Source organism: Strongylocentrotus purpuratus, unplaced genomic scaffold, assembly GCF_000002235.5.
Source record: "Strongylocentrotus purpuratus isolate Spur 01 unplaced genomic scaffold, Spur_5.0 spur5_scaffold_15, whole genome shotgun sequence".
Taxonomy (NCBI): Eukaryota; Metazoa; Echinodermata; class Echinoidea; order Camarodonta; family Strongylocentrotidae; genus Strongylocentrotus; species Strongylocentrotus purpuratus.
This window is the reverse complement of record NW_022145600.1, coordinates 13,385,147-13,404,956: the sequence shown is the minus strand read 5'-3', so window position 1 is coordinate 13,404,956 and position 19,810 is coordinate 13,385,147. Positions and strand designations below refer to the sequence as shown.

The 19,810-nt window shown below is 36.7% G+C and overlaps 1 protein-coding gene across 2 annotated transcripts; it reads left to right on the top strand.

Moving 5' to 3' along the window:
- Positions 1 to 1,363: 1,363 nt before the first annotated feature.
- On the top strand, positions 1,364 to 18,723 carry LOC581230 (ATP-dependent RNA helicase SUPV3L1, mitochondrial). 2 transcript variants are annotated; one of them, XR_004064142.1, is made up of 16 exons: positions 1,364 to 1,837; positions 3,277 to 3,354; positions 4,066 to 4,288; positions 5,151 to 5,319; positions 6,270 to 6,381; positions 7,843 to 7,920; positions 8,803 to 8,946; positions 9,785 to 9,913; positions 10,669 to 10,762; positions 11,386 to 11,476; positions 12,800 to 13,009; positions 13,461 to 13,637; positions 14,717 to 14,865; positions 15,420 to 15,610; positions 17,640 to 18,374; positions 18,407 to 18,723. XR_004064142.1 is itself a non-coding variant. In XM_030985622.1 (15 exons), the coding sequence occupies exons 1-15, from the start codon at positions 1,459 to 1,461 to the stop codon at positions 18,005 to 18,007; spliced, it is 2,592 nt and encodes an 863-aa protein (XP_030841482.1). In that variant the 5' UTR covers positions 1,364 to 1,458; the 3' UTR covers positions 18,008 to 18,723. The 2 variants fall into 2 exon arrangements, 1 of the variants encoding a protein (XP_030841482.1); XM_030985622.1 differs by having other exon boundaries at positions 17,640 to 18,723.
- Positions 18,724 to 19,810: the final 1,087 nt, after the last annotated feature.

Below are 19,810 nucleotides of genomic sequence, written 5' to 3'. Positions count from 1 at the left end.
GGGGGAGGAGGGGGGGGGGGGGTTAGATGTAATGGTGAAGGGGAAGGGGGTAATATTTCACAACTTTTACATATCTGTCTTGTGAACGATTTTGAACAGTACGTGTAGTTACAAGATTTGATTATCAAGCAAGCGTGACATGTTACATGTACTATTCCAAAAATCATAAATTCAGTCTTTTGCTGGCTAGGGGTTTTAAATTTTAAGGAAGACAAAATTCATATTGTCTAAGAAGTTTTATCTTTCATTATCCATAATTATAATATTCAGCCATGATTTTTAAATATTGCCATTATTTGAGGTCCATGAAATCATTATCAAAAGATAGCATTAATTTAATGTAACAAACCATAAATACTCTTCAAGATTTAATTTTATTTGTTAACGTTCATTAGTGGCATACTGGCTTTGATGCTTTAGGGATTCTGCTTTAACATATTTTCAGTGGTTTCTTTTGCTGATTCATTTCGAAGAATAAAAATATATAGTATTAAACTGTCCTCATCACAACCTGATAGTTCTATCTTTATAGATAAGAATATGCTTGTATGTTAGATACAAGCTAGTACTGTAGCTTATTTATTTATCTGATATTCTCTTCTGAGAGAGAATAGTGATGTGATGTACATAATGATATTAAATACTCATACAGATTATTTTTAATGTCCCAAGTGTTTATTTTTGTTTTGCAAGTGTGTCAATTCAGTGAGAAACATTCACAATACATCAATGATTATTATTAAGTAATACAAACTATATTCCCGTTAAAAGTGAACTTTCTCAATAAAGCATTTTTTACGAGTGTATTCTAATTTCAAATCCTTCAATGATTCTTTTAAAAATATTTATTTAAATTTATATCATTTATTTATTATTTATTTATGTGCAATAATGTAATATGAGGGGGGGGGGAGGGGTTGGAAAAAAAGGCAAAGGTTAGGGATGGGGCTGTTATTTTACTGTACCAGGTGTATGACCTGATTCATTTGAATGGATAGTTTTTTCTAGAATTTCTGAATTCATCAATCATTTGATAATTCATGTCAGTTCGTCATGACTTGAAATCTTTAATGGAGAGCTGATGAGGGTATTTCTAAATCTCACATTATTTGAAAACTTAAGTGCTAACCAAGTGAGGAAATGGCACTTGGGAGATTGAAGACGAGTTATTTTTTTTCCTTCAAAAATTAATTTTATTTTCGGTACTTGAAGTTTGGTGAGGATTTATATTAGGAGATCCCTTGAACTAGAATTTAGTCTGGGAATTTAGATAATTTTGTGCATTTATCTTTTTGAAATTTCCAAACCCCTCCACAGATTGTTTTGGTGCCCTCTACGTTTTGCACGAGACCATTTCAGGTCCAGGTCTAGTCTTGCGTAAGCTAACTGGAATTTATTGTGATTTGAGCTTGTTCTTCATTAATTCATAAATGTCTGGTGGTGCATATTTGTTGCAAGATGTCTGTTAAATACGGTCGGTCGTATTCCCTTGTCAGGACATTTCGTTGTTTGTCTTGTGCTCAACGAACACTTCCAGCTGGAGCGCACACTGCTTCTAGCGGAACGTCGGACTCTCCCCATGCCCTAGCTTCAGCGGCCGTGATTCACCCTGTCCGGTGTCGAACATTTTCATTCGCTGCCAATTTTGGAGCTTGCCAACAACAACGTCGACAATCATTAACTTTATCACCTTCATCTGGGATTTGTCGTAGCTTTTCAGATAAGGATGACAAGAATGTTAGAGCACTGTTCATCCCTGTTCCTGTAAAAACTGCAAATAACCCTGATGACATAAATATCGGCGAAGAACTTGGGGCAAACTTGAAGAACAAGAAAGGTAGATCTATGTTAGACCGAAAGCTTCAGTCTCTATAATCGTCGGTTGTTCCACTGAGACTACGTCTGGCTCCACTAGACCTCCGGTTATAGAGACTGAACGACTGCCTATGCCAGCCTGTGTTGAACTTATTCCGCTAGATTTTAGCCGCTAGGCCCCTCCCACAAACTTGCCACGGCCGTATTGTTATGCCCCCAAAATCCCCCAAAATGTCATTTTACCTCGTTCATTTCCAATTTTAAATTAGGCCTAGGCTATAATACATCGGTTCCACTTACTAACTTCATTGATATAATCCGTTTAATGGTCCCTTTTAAGGAAATTATCGGTCAAAATCGACATCCATGTTGAAAATCTTGCAAGCCGTGTTTAACTCTCGCTGCCGTCAATCTCATCCCTTCTAGTCTACGCCGAAGGCAAAATGATTATGAAGGAAAAACTGTGCGCCATCTACACGTTCGTAATGGCGTTATCACAGTTTTTCCTTCATAATCATTTTGCCTTCGGCGTAGACTAGAAAGGATGAGATTGACGGCAGCGAGAGTTTAACACGGCTTGCAAGATTTTCAACATGGATGTCGATTTTGACCGATAATTTCCTTAAAAGGGACCATTAAACGGATTATATCAATGAAGTTAGTAAGTGGAACCGATGTATTATAGCCTAGGCCTAATTTAAAATTGGAAATGAACGAGGTAAAATGACATTTTGGGGGATTTTGGGGGCATAACAATACGGCCGTGGCAAGTTTGTGGGAGGGGCCTAGCGGCTAAAATCTAGCGGAATAAGTTCAACATAGGCTGGCATAGGCGATCGTTCTGTCTCTATAACCGGAGGTCTAGTGGAGCCAGACGTAGTCTCAGTGGAACAACCGACGATTATAGAGACTGAAGCTTTCGGTCTAGATCTATGTATGAAAATTAGATGACTTGATGACTTAATTTGATGACTTCGACTGAGTATGAATGTTTATATAGACTACTTCATTACTTAATAGTTTTTTTTTTTAAAGTTTATTTTACTTGAAATCATATTTAGATCTAGACATTCATTGATATACATGTAGTGAGAATAGACAAATATTTGTTGTTCAACTATTATGAATAATGGTAATTGGTATAGATTCTAGATCTAGGCCCTAGACTCTATTTCATATTTGGTAGAAAATTAATAGCAATGTTTTTTTACTGCCAAATTATTATGAAACTCTTTAATTGGCAGCTAGTGACTTAACAATTGAACTAGCAATGAATATGAAGCATTTTCTAATAGAGATTACCTTATTACCAGATGACTTATAAATGCAGAGATTTGCAGCCAAGTTTCCAATTTCCATCTACCTTCTTAAATGACATATGTATTTCAATAATTGATAATGTCTTCTCACTCTTCTGTGTTTCATGTTTATCATTTTTTTTTTTTTTTTACTTGTTTGCAGATGAGTTGATGAAGATTCTCATCAAGTTTTCCAAAAGGCCTGCCATTCAGAAGCTTGCAGAAGAAGAAGGATTGGATGGTAAGAAAGAAATTGCATAGACATGATTGATTAATATTCCTCAAAGAACTTACAATTTACAGAATCTGTTATTTATCTGTCCCTTAGATATAATATAGTAAGTATGTTTTTATCATTCACCCTCTGTGAAATACACTGTATTTAAATTAAAAACTCTATGGTTTGAATATTTGAGAACTTTCCTTTCAAAACTTTTGAGAAGCAGCTTGCAATGAATGTCATAGATTTACTATTTTATGTAGGGATCTTCAAAACATGACTCCTTTTTGGGGAACTTTAACCAACTCTTTTCTATGATTTTCATGTGTTTTCTTGAATAAACTATGATGTTATGATTTATTTTCTCTTCAAAAACTTCATAAATTTTGAAAGTCTATAAAACAGGAGTCTGTCATGGAAATGTCAGTTTCTAAAAGACTGCATTTATGACTGTATGCTGAGCCTTGGATATTTGTTTGCATTCAAATATCCAAGGCTCAACATACAGTCATAAATGCAGTCTTTTAGAAACTGACATTTCCATGACAGACTCCTGTTTTATAGACTTTCAAAATTACTTTTTGTTAAAGAAGTCTGGATTTTAATGAAATCTTTAAAAATATTTTATCAGCATGTCTCTTCTAAGTATATTTTTTAAAAATTGCATTTGGAATTCTAATTTTGAAGAAAAATCCACTGTACAAGGCTATTCTGTCTTTCGTCCTTACTCAGATAATCTCTTCCATCAAAGCTTTATAAGCTTCAGGAAATACATCCTGGAGGTGGAATCTTTGGAGCCTGATTTGCATATAGTTCTGAGTGACATTCTAGTAGGGGCGGGGCATATAGATGACATCTTCCCGTACTTCATACGCCACGCCCGTCAGATCTTCCCCGCCCTGGACTGCATGGAAGACCTGAAGAAGATTAGTGACCTTACTGACCCAGCACAGTGGTGAGTGTGTGTAGACTGGAAGAAAACTTCTAAAAGGTTCGAATTATTGCTGCCCTAACTACAGTATTTTGCCAAAGAGGGCAGCACCAGCAACAGGTATATTTGGCAAAGGCACTTCCGGTTCCCATACAAATACAATGGGCCAAGAACTGGGAAGCCAGATAGAAATTGTAGTTTGGGAACCAATAAACTATGAGTAACAGGTTTATGGTGCCTTCATAGATCTCTTCGAATCATGAAACCTTAACAATAGTTAAATTAAAAACGTTATTAGTTGACGCTGCTGTACATTCTCTATGGAAGCTGTAAGAAACCTTGTCTTATCGTCTTCCCCAATATTGTATCTACCCATGTGCTGACCTGCGCAGTGTAGGAGAAAGGTCGCCATCTACTGTTGAACATCGTATTTTCTTTAGGGTCAATTGTTGTGATGTTACAGCACAAGATATCAACAGCTAGAGTTAGACTAGGTTTACAAACTCTTGATAAGACTGTTGTTTACTTTCCTTCTCTGCATGGGACTTTGTTGTATAAGGTAAGGAGTCCTGAGAACAAACATACAAAATGAAGAAGCAAACTTATTACAAATTCAAACTCAAGAAAAGAATTCATCAATGTTGAGCCCTGTATATGATAAAGCTGAAAGACAGACATTGATGTTTCACATATTCTCTATCCCCAAAACTCACCTTTATTAGTTTATAGTAGGCTATGGTTTGGGGATTGGATTTCTTTCATTGAAGTCAAACTCCAAGCTATTGTAATCTCTTGCTATTCAGAATTCTAAGAACTAATGGTATGTTAGTGCCAAATTACAAATTAATTCCTATTTTCAATTCTTTTTTCTTTCATCCTGTAATAGGTATCCAGAAGCAAGAGCCATTGATAGGAAGATCATATTCCATGCAGGACCTACCAACAGTGGTAAGACCTACCATGCATTAGAGAGCTACAGCCAAGCTAAGTCTGGGGTCTACTGTGGCCCGCTAAAGCTGCTGGCCAGTGAGGTGCACAAAAAGACAAATGAAAGGGTGAGTGGATGGGTTTATGACAGGCAAGGTTTAGGGGACTGGAGAGCTTTAAAGCCCCACTGCGCTAGTTTGGGGATTAGAGCACCCTGCATGGTAACTGACAGATGGATATCTCATCAAATAAGCTCTCAATTAACATGAGAAAAAGGGGATCATGGGGGACCAATGGCCACCGATTAGACATTGTTTGCTCTATAGAAGGCGCAAGTAGCTATAAGTAGTGCAGTGGGGCTTTAAGTGTTCACACTATGAACATGCGGACAAAGAAAGAGGACAAAATATACAGTTCCTCAGGTAGACAAAGGAACATCCCTTCACTGCTTATATGTAAAAATGTGTAGAACAGGTGGCACATGCATATTCACCTGTTCTACACATTTGTACATAATAGCAGTGAAGGGATGTTCCTTTGTCTACCACAGCAATTGTTGAGGGTAGAATGAAGAACTGTATATTTTGTCCTCTTTCTTTGTTCGTCATGTTCATAATGTCAAGATCAGAATTATTTGAGTGGGTTAATTGGTGCATTGTAAAGGAAATAAAAAGTTGCTAAAAAACCATTTCAAAGAGATCAATCAATGCTACATTGTAAGCCAAAAGTTAATTGGCTATGTAGTGGCTTACGAGGTTTTCCCTAATATACAGTAATAATTCATTCTTACCCACTATTACATTTTGACTTATAAACAGAAAATGATATTTGATGACCGTTTTAGGGTATTAGAGGGGTACCAGTAAATCAGAGTTAATTTAGAGATTTCCACATTGTAATAGTGAAAAAGGGGAATGTTTGTCAATATGTTTTTTTTTCTCACTCTTTCTTTTATTCCATTCTATCTCACTCTTTCCTCTTTTCACTCCCCACTCTCTCGTCTCTCTTCTCTCTATATATCACTCTCTTCCTCCCCTTCTCTTGCTCCGCCCTTCCTTCATTCCCCATTCCATCTCAGGGTATCATGTGTGACTTGGTGACAGGAGAGGAGAGGAAGTACGCTCACCCAGATTCGATACCCTCATCTCATGTAGCGTGTACGGTCGAAATGACAAGTGTCTCTCAACCATGTAAGTGTTGATGTAAGAATACTCCCATATCAAAAGCCAGGGAATTCCCCTTGCCAAGGAGCTTGCTTTTCATACATATAACTTTGAAATAAGATGAAATTATTCTCCGGGCTTATGTCACATATTGCTCAACTATATATAACTGAAATTGAAATTATTGAATTGAAAATGCCTTCATCAGATTTATACATTGAGGTCTAGGGATAAGAGGTGGGTTTTAAAGCTTTGTTTCCAACTGACAAAGTTTATTAGGATAAGGTCGTTTCGTATTGGCTTATAGTCAAACTGTCCCATAGAATGGGAAAAAGAAATAGTGCCGCATTAGCTAGTTGCTGAGTGCGAGCATGAAGATGTCTAAAACGAAGATCATCCAGATGCCTTGCAACCATGTGTATGTTAGCTTAAACATCTTCACAAGAATTAGACAGAGAAGGGATTTAGCTACAAAGGTAATGATGAGGAAGGTACGGCGAGACTTCAAACTTTGCCAGTTTAACAATTGCAGTCGATTTTGGTAAGACACTTGTTGCCGTTGTTGTATTAGATTGAGATGGGTTGCGCGGCGTTGGATGCTTTCTAACCTATCTGAGAGACAGATATTGTAGGGATTCCAGGCAGGTAAACCATACTCGAGTATCGGGAGAACCTCTTGCCCTTGTCCTTGACCTTCCGGCAAAATCATCATGGCATGGCTTCAGTGTCTTCTACATGAGCATTATCTTTCTTGCTTGTTGAAAAGCTTTTGAATAGCAATTATTGTTGATTGTTATTTGCAAATTATACTGTCTTGTTTAAATGGTCTGTAAATGGTAGACGGAAGGTTGGTGTTCATTGGCTTTTGTCCATGTTTGAAATTTCCTAATGGTCTGCTGTTAAATTATTTATTCTCCACTTTTGGTTGCTAATCAGATGTAATGCTCTAGTGTGTCAACTGCAGAGTAACCCAACAGCATACAACCTTTAGAAGACAAGAAAAACTTTCTGTCATATGAGTGATGTGCAATGGCTCAGTGGTATAGCGGTGTTCTGGTATTAACCAGGAGGTCCCGGGTTCAAAACCAATTCTGTGCTAGAGCCCTTTGGTAAGGTATTAATCCTTGTTACTAAGTCCCTCGGAGAAGACTTAAAGCCATCGGTTCCCTGGTTGCAGACTAACAAGCATGCGCATGCTTCAGCTGGTTGCCCAAAGGCCTCTGATGCAGCAGTGTCTCCAGCTGGCTAGAAGCTTGTCTTTCCCAAACCGACTTAGTTGAGCCTCAGTGGATCCTAAAGCTAGTCCGACCTTCCTGAATTTGTTTTTAAAATAATTGGAAAATAGATGGAAAATAAATTGAAATTTAAAAAAAAGAAAAAAAGAATACTCAGGCACAGCAATTCCTCAAATGAAGTGAAGTGTTTGTTAATTAGTCTGTACTCTAGACACTTATTAATCAATTTGTTATCTGCTGTCATTCCCCACAGATGAGGTAGCAGTAATTGATGAGATACAGATGCTGAGAGATCCATCCAGGGGTTGGGCCTGGACAAGAGCTTTACTAGGTGAGTAGCTTCTCTCTGTCTATCGTTGTTTGGTCTTCAACCAGTCTGTGTACTACCCAATAGGTGTATTCACATACGGACCACACCCAGCCCGTCTAATATCCACATGGTCTAATAAACATTTCGTCTACTAATCATTGGTCTAATGACCATTTTGTCAACATTCATTTGGTCTAATCTTTTATGAGTCTACTACGTATTTCGTCTATTACTCATTTATTCTAATTTCCAGTCGTTCAAGTTCCAGTTTGTCTAATGTCCATTTTTCTACTATCCATGTGGTCTAATAACAATTTAATCATCAAATGATTATTAGCCCTTATGGATGGTAGACATAATGGGCACTAGACTAACTGGGAATTATACTAACTGGTTATTAGACTAATTGAGCAATAGCGTAAATTAGGTAGTAGACTAACTAGAGATTAGACCATATGGAAATTAGACCAAATGACTGTTAGCCTAAATGGTCATTAGACAAAGTGATTATTAGACCAAGTTGATTGTAGACGGGTTGGTTGTGGACCAAACGGCAATCCACTGCTTCATTCTATCTGCACATCATTACAGGTAATATAGACTTTTAGGTTGGGCTTGGGATCATCTTCAGATAGTGCTACTGTAATAAATCGATATTGCAAGTTTATATTTCAATTAACATTAACATTATGTTACCACAGGCAATGGCACGCACAGAAGCCATATCTGACTTGAATCCTGTGCACGGGGGTTTATCCTTTATTTCTTTATAATCCTTAACCGTCCACCTGTAGAATGACAGGTAAAGATTTTGGGAGTTGATTTCATAGTTTCCAGCTATATGTAAATCATTTTTTAAATTTGTTTTTACAAGGATTGGTCCCCTTTTCATTTTCTGAACAGGAGTGAATGCCAAAGAGATTCATCTGTGCGGAGAGCAAGCTGCCATCGATCTTGTCAAACAGCTCACTCTATCGACGGGTGATGAGCTTGAGATACGAGAATACAAGCGACTGACACCACTCCAGATCCTGGATCAACCATTAGGTATTAACCCTCTAAATGCTGAGCTTGAGATTTGCTTGATAGGACAGCTGATCTTGGGTTTGGGTATCAGAATCAAATTACCAAAGAAATTAGCCAAAAAAGTATTCAACATTCCTTTGATGGTTTGTTTAACCACCAAATGTTAAGCGAAAAATCAGGAGAAAAAAAACACAGCTCTATGAAAATTACATTCACACATATGGGACCATGTGCTCTGCATATGTCAGAACTTTTTACCTTGATTTCTTTATCTCTCTTTGCTCATTACTCATCTTCTCCACATTTTCTACCAAAACCATGAAGCAGTAACATGTATCTTTTATTTTTACTCTTGAACATTCATTGGAAATGTTGTTTGTCTTTGGTGACAATGCATTTTCTGGCATTTCCAGAACTCAAGATCTCACGGATCAGTGAAGAACTTTGTGTGGATGTTTGAATATCAAGGGAAGTGTTGATTATCTTGAGCACATGATTGAAATGTTCTCAAATAACGTTCAATTATCAATTTCAATTATTTACTTATCATCTAACAATGTAAGAACACATGTAGAAGTCATAAATACATAAAGTGGCAAAATAATAGATGAAAGGATAAGTTCCCAGAAACCATGAGGCTTGTAAAATAGAAGGCAACTGAACATTTTATCATATGAATATAATAACAAAAGGGATACAAATCAAGTACATACAGTACATTGCATACCCTATACAGATGCAGCCCCCCCCCCCCCCTTCATCAACACTAACAATATCAGGCATAATTAATGAAGTAACTTTGTATTGTAATCCGGGATTGCATTCAATATTCAATGGTGTTGTAAATTTCTCATTACAGATAACCTTGAGAATGTGAGACCAGGCGACTGCATCGTTGCGTTCAGTAAGAATGACTTGTATTCTATAAGCAGACAGCTAGAAGCCATGGGAAAGGAATGTGCGGTCATTTATGGATCTCTACCCCCAGGTGAGTCAGTCTGGAAGTGCACTCAAAGTACAAATGGGCTTGGGGGAAATTGCCCCCCCCCCAACCATACACAAAGCTTCTGAATAAGCCCTGGGTGCGTCTTATTTTTTTGTACCACAGCAAGGCCCAGATTCCAGTATGAACTCATTTTTATACATAACAAGCTACAAAAGCTTACAAAGTTGTCAGAAACAATTAGACTTTGATTATTTATTGCTTTGCCTCACTATTTATAAAGGCAAAAAAGTGAATGAATACGGAGATTTGAACCCTCAAGTCAACTCCAAAGTGCCATAAGTAATCTTGCTGTCCTTACCTATTGAGCTAACAATGAGTTGATGAAAGGTAATTTGTATAATTACTATCACCCTATGAACCATCCTACCGGATTGCACGTGTGCATGCGCTGGTTTCCTTCGCGAGTGCGCATGCGCAGGTTTCCCTCGCGAGCTCAATCTGGGCTCGCTGTGGTACGAAAAAATAAGATGTGCCCTGGGGGGTAGTCCTCTAAATGGCTCCTGTGTTTCTTTCATAATGATGTTCTTTTTCTTTTTGTGGACACATATTTTTTATTTTCTTAAAGAGCTCCTTGAGAAGAAAAAAAATCTTTATATTTTAATTATGATTTGAATGCACCCTATTATAGCCTCCTCTGATGTATCCTCGTTTTTAAGACACTGTCTCAATGTTTTGTGCAGTGATGATATCCAGAAGAAAAATGATGATGTAATCCACATATTGTGTTTCATCTCAAGGTGCCAAACTGAGTCAAGCAGCAAAGTTCAATGACCCTGATGATCCTTGTAAGATTCTGGTTGCTACTGATGCTATTGGCATGGGGCTCAATCTGTGAGTAGACTCTGGCTTCTGTAGTATTATTTTCTTTTCTAAATGTGTTTTATAAACTAAGGTATCTAGGGATAGATTCCCTACAAATTCAGTTTTTGAGACAAGTGATGCTTTGTGTGTTTGGTGTTAGTTATCTCGACGTTCACATACAAACTGGATATGGCATCAATCATAGCCCCAAATTTTGAATAGAACTGTATCTGTAGTTTTGTTATTTAGTCAGATAGTGAATAACTTCATCAGATATTCAGGTTTATGTAGCACTTTATTTATTTTATTAAAAAATGATAATAAAAAGAATGATATATGAGATTTGTATGGCGCCGAATCCACTTGAAATCAATTGCTAAAGGGGCACTTGAGAAACAATAAAAAGAGCATCTGCATGATAAACAAAGGAACAAAAGATAATAGAAGCTTTTTTTAACACTTCAAATGATCTGCTACATGTATTTAGTTGTTTAGCCAAACAGGATAATGTTATACCCCTGGTATACCATGGGGCCATGCTACAAATTACCAGTTTAACTTACAATGATAACTGCACAATGGCAACCAAATGAATCTTCATTTAACAGAACTTTGTTTGATGGCTTTTATTTCTTTGTTTTTTCATATGGTAGGAGTATCAAGAGAGTAATCTTTAAGAGTCTCATCAGGCCATACATCAATGAGAAAGGAGAGAAAGAGATGCACAGACTTACTACTTCACAGGTAAGATACACTACAGCATACATTCCCGGACTTGAAATGCAACTGCTGCAGACAGATTTAAATGGAGACAAGCCTTAAGGGATTAGGTATCTTTGTCTCAGATTCTGAAACAAAATCCTGGATTTAGCTCATGCTGCAATGATAATTATAATTTTTGTTTACTGTCAACTCCAAAATTCATTGATTTTTTTATGAGTGTATTATATTAAATATATGTGTACCGCAATACCATGTAACACGATGAATTTCCATTGTTAAATGGACAATAAAGATGAACCTTATGAACCTTATAAACCTTTAGGTCAGTCAGGAGTCCCATAACTTTTACAAGCCGATCGCCTGTCTGATATCAAGATAATTGATGATTTGAAATTGAAATTCATAAATTCGTTTTCCTAACATTTTGTTAATAACACTCCAGTCTATAGGGGGAAATGAGTATGGTAAAAACCAGTCACTCAATTTTTTAATACTTTTTTGAGGCACTTCATGATCATTTTGAAGCACAATTTTTGTAGGGCTTCAATATTGCACCATATTACAGACACTGATAACACGTAGGGCTATGCATCTCAGATTTAACATTGTTAAACAATGCCTTTAATAAAGGGTGTAGCAAGTTTGACTCCAAGATGAACCAAGCTTGAGATGTTAAATGAGCAGTAAGAAAGAGTAGAGGCACAACAGTCTATTCCCATGTGGTCAAAATTTGTCTTTTTAACCATCAGAGGACCCACAGGAGACTCCAAAACCAACTGTATTAATAGTAGCAAGACATCCTCAAAATGGAGGCATCAACCATCACACTGCACACCAGTTTCTAAATTTAATTTTGAGAGAAATTGCCTCTTGATTTGAAGATTGCTCCAGCCCTATTCATCATGTTGCTTATTATTTTTTTTTAATCCCAATATTTAGTCAGGTCCTATATAATCTGCCCGTAATATTTGTTCATTGTACAGTATTTGCATGCTTCTTTGGACTTAAATCATGAAGGGATGAAACTATACTCTTGTTTAATTTAATTTTTTATAAAGTACCTGTAAATACTCAAGAAAAAAGGAAGGACAGTACCTACATGTAAGTATTTCTTTAGTAATGTTTGATCTTTTTCGATATTTTAGTAATGTTAATTTGATCAGTTATGTTAGTAATATTTTATTTTCTTGGTAATTTAAGTAATGTTAAATCCATTAGTAATATTGATTTTTCTTGAAGTAATCTTGATTTGTGTACAGCGCTTGGAAAATTTTATGTCACAAGCGCTATTATTATTATTATTGAGGAACTGACAAGGCTGATTTCTTATTTTTTTTCCTCCAGGCACTCCAGATAGCAGGTAGAGCAGGGAGGTTTCGCACTCAGTTTGAGGAGGGGGAAGCTACTACCTTCCATGGCGATGATTTACCCCTCCTCAAGGAGATTCTAGCCAATCCTGTGGAGAAGATAGAAGCTGGAGGTCTCCACCCGACAGCTGAACAGATCGAACTGTTTGCTTATCATCTTCCTGATGCAACCCTATCAAATCTCATTGTAAGTCAGTTGTTATCACTATTCAGTTTGTGCATATTTTGCTGAATAATGGAGTGCACCATCTTCATTATCACATATTCACGATTGACGTTTCATTATAACAAAGTACTGATAGTAATGATAATAATCCAATGCATCTTTGGTGTTACTATATTGATCATAACTACTTGATGAAAGTGATATTCACCATTTTCAAATTGTAAAGTTTATTGTGCCTCCACCACCAAAGTACCAGGGGTTATTTTTTACTGGACATTCGTTCCCCTAGCATAAACTTACAAAAATCATGTGATTATATCAAGAAAAGAAGAAGAAAAATTTGGATTTTTAAACCAGTCATTGCATCCATCATTCATAATTTCGTTATTACATATAATGTACATTTTGACAATATTTGTTATTACCTGAAACTTGAATTTATAATTGTTTTGATTTATTTTGTTTTAAACAGGAAATCTTCATCAATTTGTCCATAGTAGAGAAGAATTACTTTGTATGTAATGTGGATGACTTCAAGTTCTTGGCTGACATGATTCAACACGTTCCCCTTCATCTACGTGCCAGATACGTCTTCTGCTGTGCCCCCATCAACAGGAAACTTCCTTTCATCTGTACTATGTTCCTCAAGGTACCATTATTGTTGCCAAGTTTTTATTTTTCACTGTATACATTTGTATTTTCAAGATTGGAAATTAGTTTAGATATCAATTTGTATAATATACAATAGGCTTGCGGGTGCACCATGCGAGAGCCAATTTGTATCATTTGTAACATACCAATTTGTATAATGTTAAGTAGTAGTGATGAATACAAAAGGGTTTGAATGGACGCTTACTTTAATATTGTCTGTTTGGAGCCAGAAGGTATTAAAGCTTATCTGCCATAGTTTACAGGAGGGATTAGACTGCCCTGCAAGGTCACTGGACAGGTGGTTATCTCATCAACTCAGCTCTCAGTTAACATAAGAAAAAGAGGATCATGGGGGACCAATGGTCACCGATTAGGCATTGTTTGTTATATAGAGGGCGCAAGTAGCTACAAGTAGTGCAGTGGGCCTTTAACTCATATAATTAAACATTGAGTTAATGTCCTTCTGGCTTTGAACAGATGATTGTTTGTCAAGAAGTATAAGTATTTTGATTTTGCCTCTGGTAACGCTCTGGCAACAGAAGTTATGTAAGATAGCATGGCATGGTAGGAGGAAATTCCTTGAATGCTTGAGCACCTTTTCATGGAAGCTCAGCTAAAGTCGGGGTAATAATGTGATTGCAGGGCCCTCGTACTGATGAGGATACTCTTATTACCCTATTATTATTTTAAACATGTCATAAACTTTGTACATATTGTGTGCATAGATACAAGTGAAATATTCACCAATCTTATGAAAAGTTAATCCTCTTTATCATAAGCAAGACCAAGGAAAGCATTACTGAATAAAACAAAAATGGAAATGTATGAATTGCACCAGTAGGAAAGCTTGGTTCTAATCTTGGATTAGCCGTTTTCCTCTCTATGGGTGTGTAAATGGACATTTTTGTCTCTTGCTCAGTCACTGACATGCCATGGGCAAACCGTCGGTTACTTATTATCTCCCTTTCGAACTGTCTACTATAATACTTGATAGGGTATTTGAAAATATATTAAAGGCTATTTATCTATCTTGGAACTCTCTCTCTCTCTCTCTCTCGTTTGTCCATTTCTTTTCAGTTTGCCAGGCAGTATAGTAGGAATCAACCCATCACATTTGACTGGTTCTGTCGTTCTGTTGGATGGCCTCTTGCAGTCCCTAAGAACATCCGTGATCTGATGCATCTAGAAGCAGTGCATGATGTCATGGATCTCTACCTATGGCTAAGGTAAGTCTACAGATGAAACCCTGACAAATAATGATAATATCAATGAAAAGTGCTTACCGTAAATAGCGCGTAATAAACCTGACAAAGAGGCCACCTCCATCCAAATTTATACCACCTGCCTTTCTGCGGTTGCCACAATCACTGTTTTTGCGTGTGTTGTAGAGCCCTTTCCTGAAGAGGCAAATGTATTGTAAAAACAAATTGAGGCTGGCATTTATGGACTGGTTCGATCGAAACAGTGTAAATGATGCTATTTAAACCAAGCTTGCATCTTCAAATGCCTCTAAACCCATTCAGAGTTAAAAATGAAATAGCCCCGTAGGAAAAAAGAGAGGTTCTGCTCTAAAGTACAATAGTTCTTTCTTGAAAAAGAATCTTTACAGATTCTATGAAGGGTAGCTTTTCCACAATTTAAGTGTTAACACGTCCAAATATAGTTATGTAATATGATGTGTGTATGTGAAATCTAGGACGAAAAAAAAAATATCCATAAATTTTGCCTGACGATTCAATATCCAGTTATTCTCTTCATGCTTTTCTTTTCAACCTCTCAGCTATCGATTCATGGACATGTTTCCTGACACGGCCCTCATACAGGATGTACAAGCAGAGCTGGATCATATCATTCAGATGGGGGTCATCAACATCACCAAGCTGATCAGGGCCAGTGAGACCAGGTCTAACGGGATGACATCCATCCCGGATCCTGATATAGAACAGAAGAAGAGCCATGGAAAGATAGGAGGTCAGTGTTTTCGAGTAAAGTGACACTAGGGGGGTGTTTCACAAAGACTAAGAACAACTTTAAGCTGGACTTAACTATGACAGGCCATTCATGCCACTGGTTGCTCTCACCATTGTTCTCTCAATTATGATCTTTTAGATAACATTTTTCTAAAAAGGTAAATTCTTTAGATTTGTGACCACGATTTGCAAGGCCCTTGAGAAACCAATGCCAGTAAAGGTTAGAGGAACTAGTGGCAGGAATGGCCTGCCATAGTTAAATCTGACTTAAACTTAAAGTAAATCTTAGTCTTTGTGAAACACTCCCCTGTGTACAAAGACCAATCAAGGGAAACATGAAATGTGATCTTGTTAAGTAGGCGGACTCCATGTACATGTTCTTTTAAGAAACCTAATGGAGAGAAAATTGAAAATGTGGTCTTTCTATACAGGTAGTTGCTATAACAGGTTTGACTGTACCATGTTTATGAATTATCAATTTTTGATTGAAGGGCATCCTTTAAAAATGTTAAATCTGAGATGCATGGCCCTACGTGTTATCAGTGTCTGTAATATTAAAGCCCTAAAAAAAAGAAATCGCGCTTCATAATGATCAAGAAGTGCTTCACAAAAGTAAAAATCTTTGAGTGACCGGTTTTACCATATTCGTTTTCCCCAATAGACTAGTGTTATGAAAACTGTTAGGAAAACGCAAAATTTTGCTTTGATTTCCAATTATTAATATCTTGATAATCAGACAGGCTTGTAAAAGTCATAGGGTTCTTGACTGACCTAAAAGTTTATAATTATCATTGCAGCATGAGCTAAATCCAGGATTTTGTTTCAGAATCTGATACAAAGTTACCGGATCCCTTTAAGGGGGTTCTGTTCTCCTTTCATTCACATTAGCAGATATGTTAGATGTTCCCTATAGCTTTAGATTGTGAGTGAGTATTCACAAATTGAGGTAACACCATCTGGTATCCTTGGGGAAAAGAATGTTGATATATTTTGTTTGTGTGGAATATATTCTATCATTGAAGCTGCATGTGAAAAAAATGTTTTGGTATGCAGGAAAGTGACCATTATAGCAGTTGGTCATCCTACACATTTCCTTTTAATACATATTACGGTGAGTTCAAGGGACAAATAAGTGTGACCTTTGTACACTAGTGGTCAGTAAGGCAGGTTTAAGTGTAAATGGTGCTATCGTAAAAAAAGAGAATAGGGATTTAAAGAGGAAATTTGAGCTTAAAGGTAAAGACCAGTATTGGAAACGCCCCAATTTCAAAAAATGAAATGGAAGCTCTTATTACCAATCATGTGAAAGAATATGTTTTGAATAATACATGATGATGAAATTTTTGCTGGGAAACCGCCTACTAATTGATATATTTGGTAAATTTGTTTATCTATTGGAATGTGAGAGATAAAAACGCACGTGTCGCGCACGTGTGCGTAGTCCCATATACATCTTTATGTGTACAGTGCTTGTAACTTTATGAAGACTGGGCCAAATTTCTTATCATTTTGATGATTCCAGAACCTTGCAGTACACACCAATACTTATATGCTAGATGATCAACCTTTTATGATCGATTTTCACAATGTTTCTTTCACAATGCAATCGCATGACCATAACTGATCTTTATCTTTAATATCAATCAGTCATCAGAATTACTTCATGATTTTATTTTGATACCTTATTTCACTCTTTTAACAATTATTTGAAGGCAGCTGTAACAAAGGTCTGTTTGATGGACTTCTTTGCCTGCCATACATGCAATTATTCTAGAACCATCCAGCTGGTAGAGGAATTCAATCTGAAAGCCCATCTGTACTAGTTTGGCCAGGGGGATAAGACCTTCCTTGAAGGTCACTGACAGGTGGTTATCTCATCGAATCAGCTCTCAATTAACATAAGAAAAAGAGGATCATGTGGGACCAACAGGCACCGATTAGGCATTGTTTGCTATATAGAGGGTGCAAGTAGATATAAGTAGTGCAGTGGGGCTTTAATATAACCCTCTCTCTTTGTTTTTTACCTCAAGATGTGACTGCGTCAAAGGACAATTCTGAAGAAGGGACAGAAGACGGCACCAACCGCAGGAAAGCAAGAGACACCAAGAAGGAATATTCGCCTCGACAAAGACACCAACCCTTGGAAGGAGAAGGACCATCTAGAGATGACCTGTCTCAGAAGCTCGGTGGACTCTCTGGACGTTTGAGCGAGGAACTGGTCAAGCAAGGTCTACTGTCCAAAGACATGCTGGAGAAGCTTCAGGTCGAGTGGAAGGAGGCCAGTCGGAAGAGTAGGTTGGACTTTGATAGGGATGGTTTCAATGACGGGAGGAGGAGTGAAGGCACTGGAAGGACCGGTAGTAGCACAAAGAGGAAACAGACTAAACAGAAGAAATGAGGAAGACATCCATAATACCATTCTTGATGTGTTATTGGACTTTAATTATGGACAATTTATTTACCCTGTATGCACAAAATGGGTTGAATATGGTAAGCACCGTCTCGGTCAAATGTAAAGCTATATGTATTCGCATGCTTGAACGACCAAATCTTGATCTCTGAAAGATTATACTGCAGTAGCTGTCCATCTGGTAACTGAGTTTTTATTATTTAGAAAATCCAACCTGTAGAATTTGTGGTACTAAGTAAGTGCTGGGAAATAACTTTAAAGGTGAGATCCAGACAGTGCCAAGTACCTCTCATTTTGACTAGAATACAGCCCAATTTTAAGATTGAACCCTCAAAAACTGAATATAAATGTAAAGGTGTTCAGCATGTTTAAATAGGTAATGTAAAGGTGTTCAGCATGTTTAAATAGGTACATGTAATAACCAATGGAATTTGATGAAATTCACTGAAGTAAGGGTTATAATTGTTTATTATTTTCATTTTTTTAGTAGAGGCTATATCTATATTATGCACCAGCCCACCATACCTCAAAAAAAATATTTTTATAGCGCTATTTCATACACGTGTTCAGTATTACTAATGACTACAAATTTTGATGCGTAACTCAAATATTCACTTCTTGAGAAAAAAATGTACCGTATTCCTTTAATTTTATGAATTATGCTGTTCAGCAAATTAATAAATCATGCAACTGATTACTTTGTATTTTTGCATGTCATTCTTGATTTGTGTTTATTTATTTTTTTAAATAAATTGTAACAGTACTAGGCTATTAATATTGTTTACAGGGTCTTTGTTGTTATATCTACTTTAAGGGTCTCAAAATGGTTTTTTCCTCCTTCCAAATGTCCTTTAAAGGGCAATCCAATCCTTGTAATAAGTTCTTTTGTATAAAAGTGGGAAAAAAGATTTAAAATTGCGCAAATTAGAAATAAATCGGACCAATGATAAGAAAATTCTGAGTGTCTAAAATATGAGATCACTAAATCCATGTGAAACTCAAATTGACAATTTGGTCATGGGATTGTGACGTATTCATGGCTGACTTTTCGGTTTGTCATGTACGAAAATATCGTAAATTTCTGTTTTTCTCCCACGCGACATCTCCCTTCGGGCGTGTCTCAAAATATATTGTGGGTAACGCATATTTTCAAAGGTTCTTTAAAAACAAAAGACCCTCCATACATTTTGAAAAATTGACATTTTAGTTATTTTGTTTTGGACCAAATGGGACAGTTATCTGGCACTTTTTCACAGCGACACTGCCGATTCAGCCAATTGGGAGTGCCCACATGTTTAGTGACTACAACCTAAACAAATTTTTTTTTTTTTTCTGATTTTGTTAGAACTTTCACCAATCTGCTTTCTTTTAGAGTAATGTATTATTAAGGTTTGATCTCCCTCTAACAATCATCTTTTCAATCAACTACACACAGGGATAAGTCCCTGTTGTGTTTTTAAAGAGCCTTTTGATAATTTCCTTCTTGAAGGATGCATTTTAAGCGAACCCTATCAATCCTTGTTATAGATAGATGAGGGAGATATCGTTTAAATAACTGGTACAAATTTTAAAGGAGAGTTTCATAGGTTTTTATGTGTTTGGTTTTAACTGTATACACTTAATGACCAAGACAATTTCAAAACAGGCTTTTAAAAGGGTACACCTTAATATAAATTGTGTATAACGAAAATGTATGAAATACATTAAAAGAAACTTAACCTGGTATTCAGTGGATTAAAAGTTGAGTATTAAAAGAGTAAATGATTACAGGAAACCCTTTGTGTGTAACTG

What these genes read in the sequence shown, in the direction of transcription:
- LOC581230 (XM_030985622.1), top strand. Translation starts at nt 1,459, where the DNA reads ATGTCTGTTAAATACGGTCGGTCGTATTCCCTTGTCAGGACATTTCGT. An exon ending in AAACTTGAAGAACAAGAAAG is followed by an intron (nt 1,838 to 3,276) that starts GTAGATCTATGT and finishes ACTTGTTTGCAG; the next exon opens with ATGAGTTGATGAAGATTCTC. An exon ending in GATCCTGGATCAACCATTAG is followed by an intron (nt 8,947 to 9,784) that starts GTATTAACCCTC and finishes TTCTCATTACAG; the next exon opens with ATAACCTTGAGAATGTGAGA.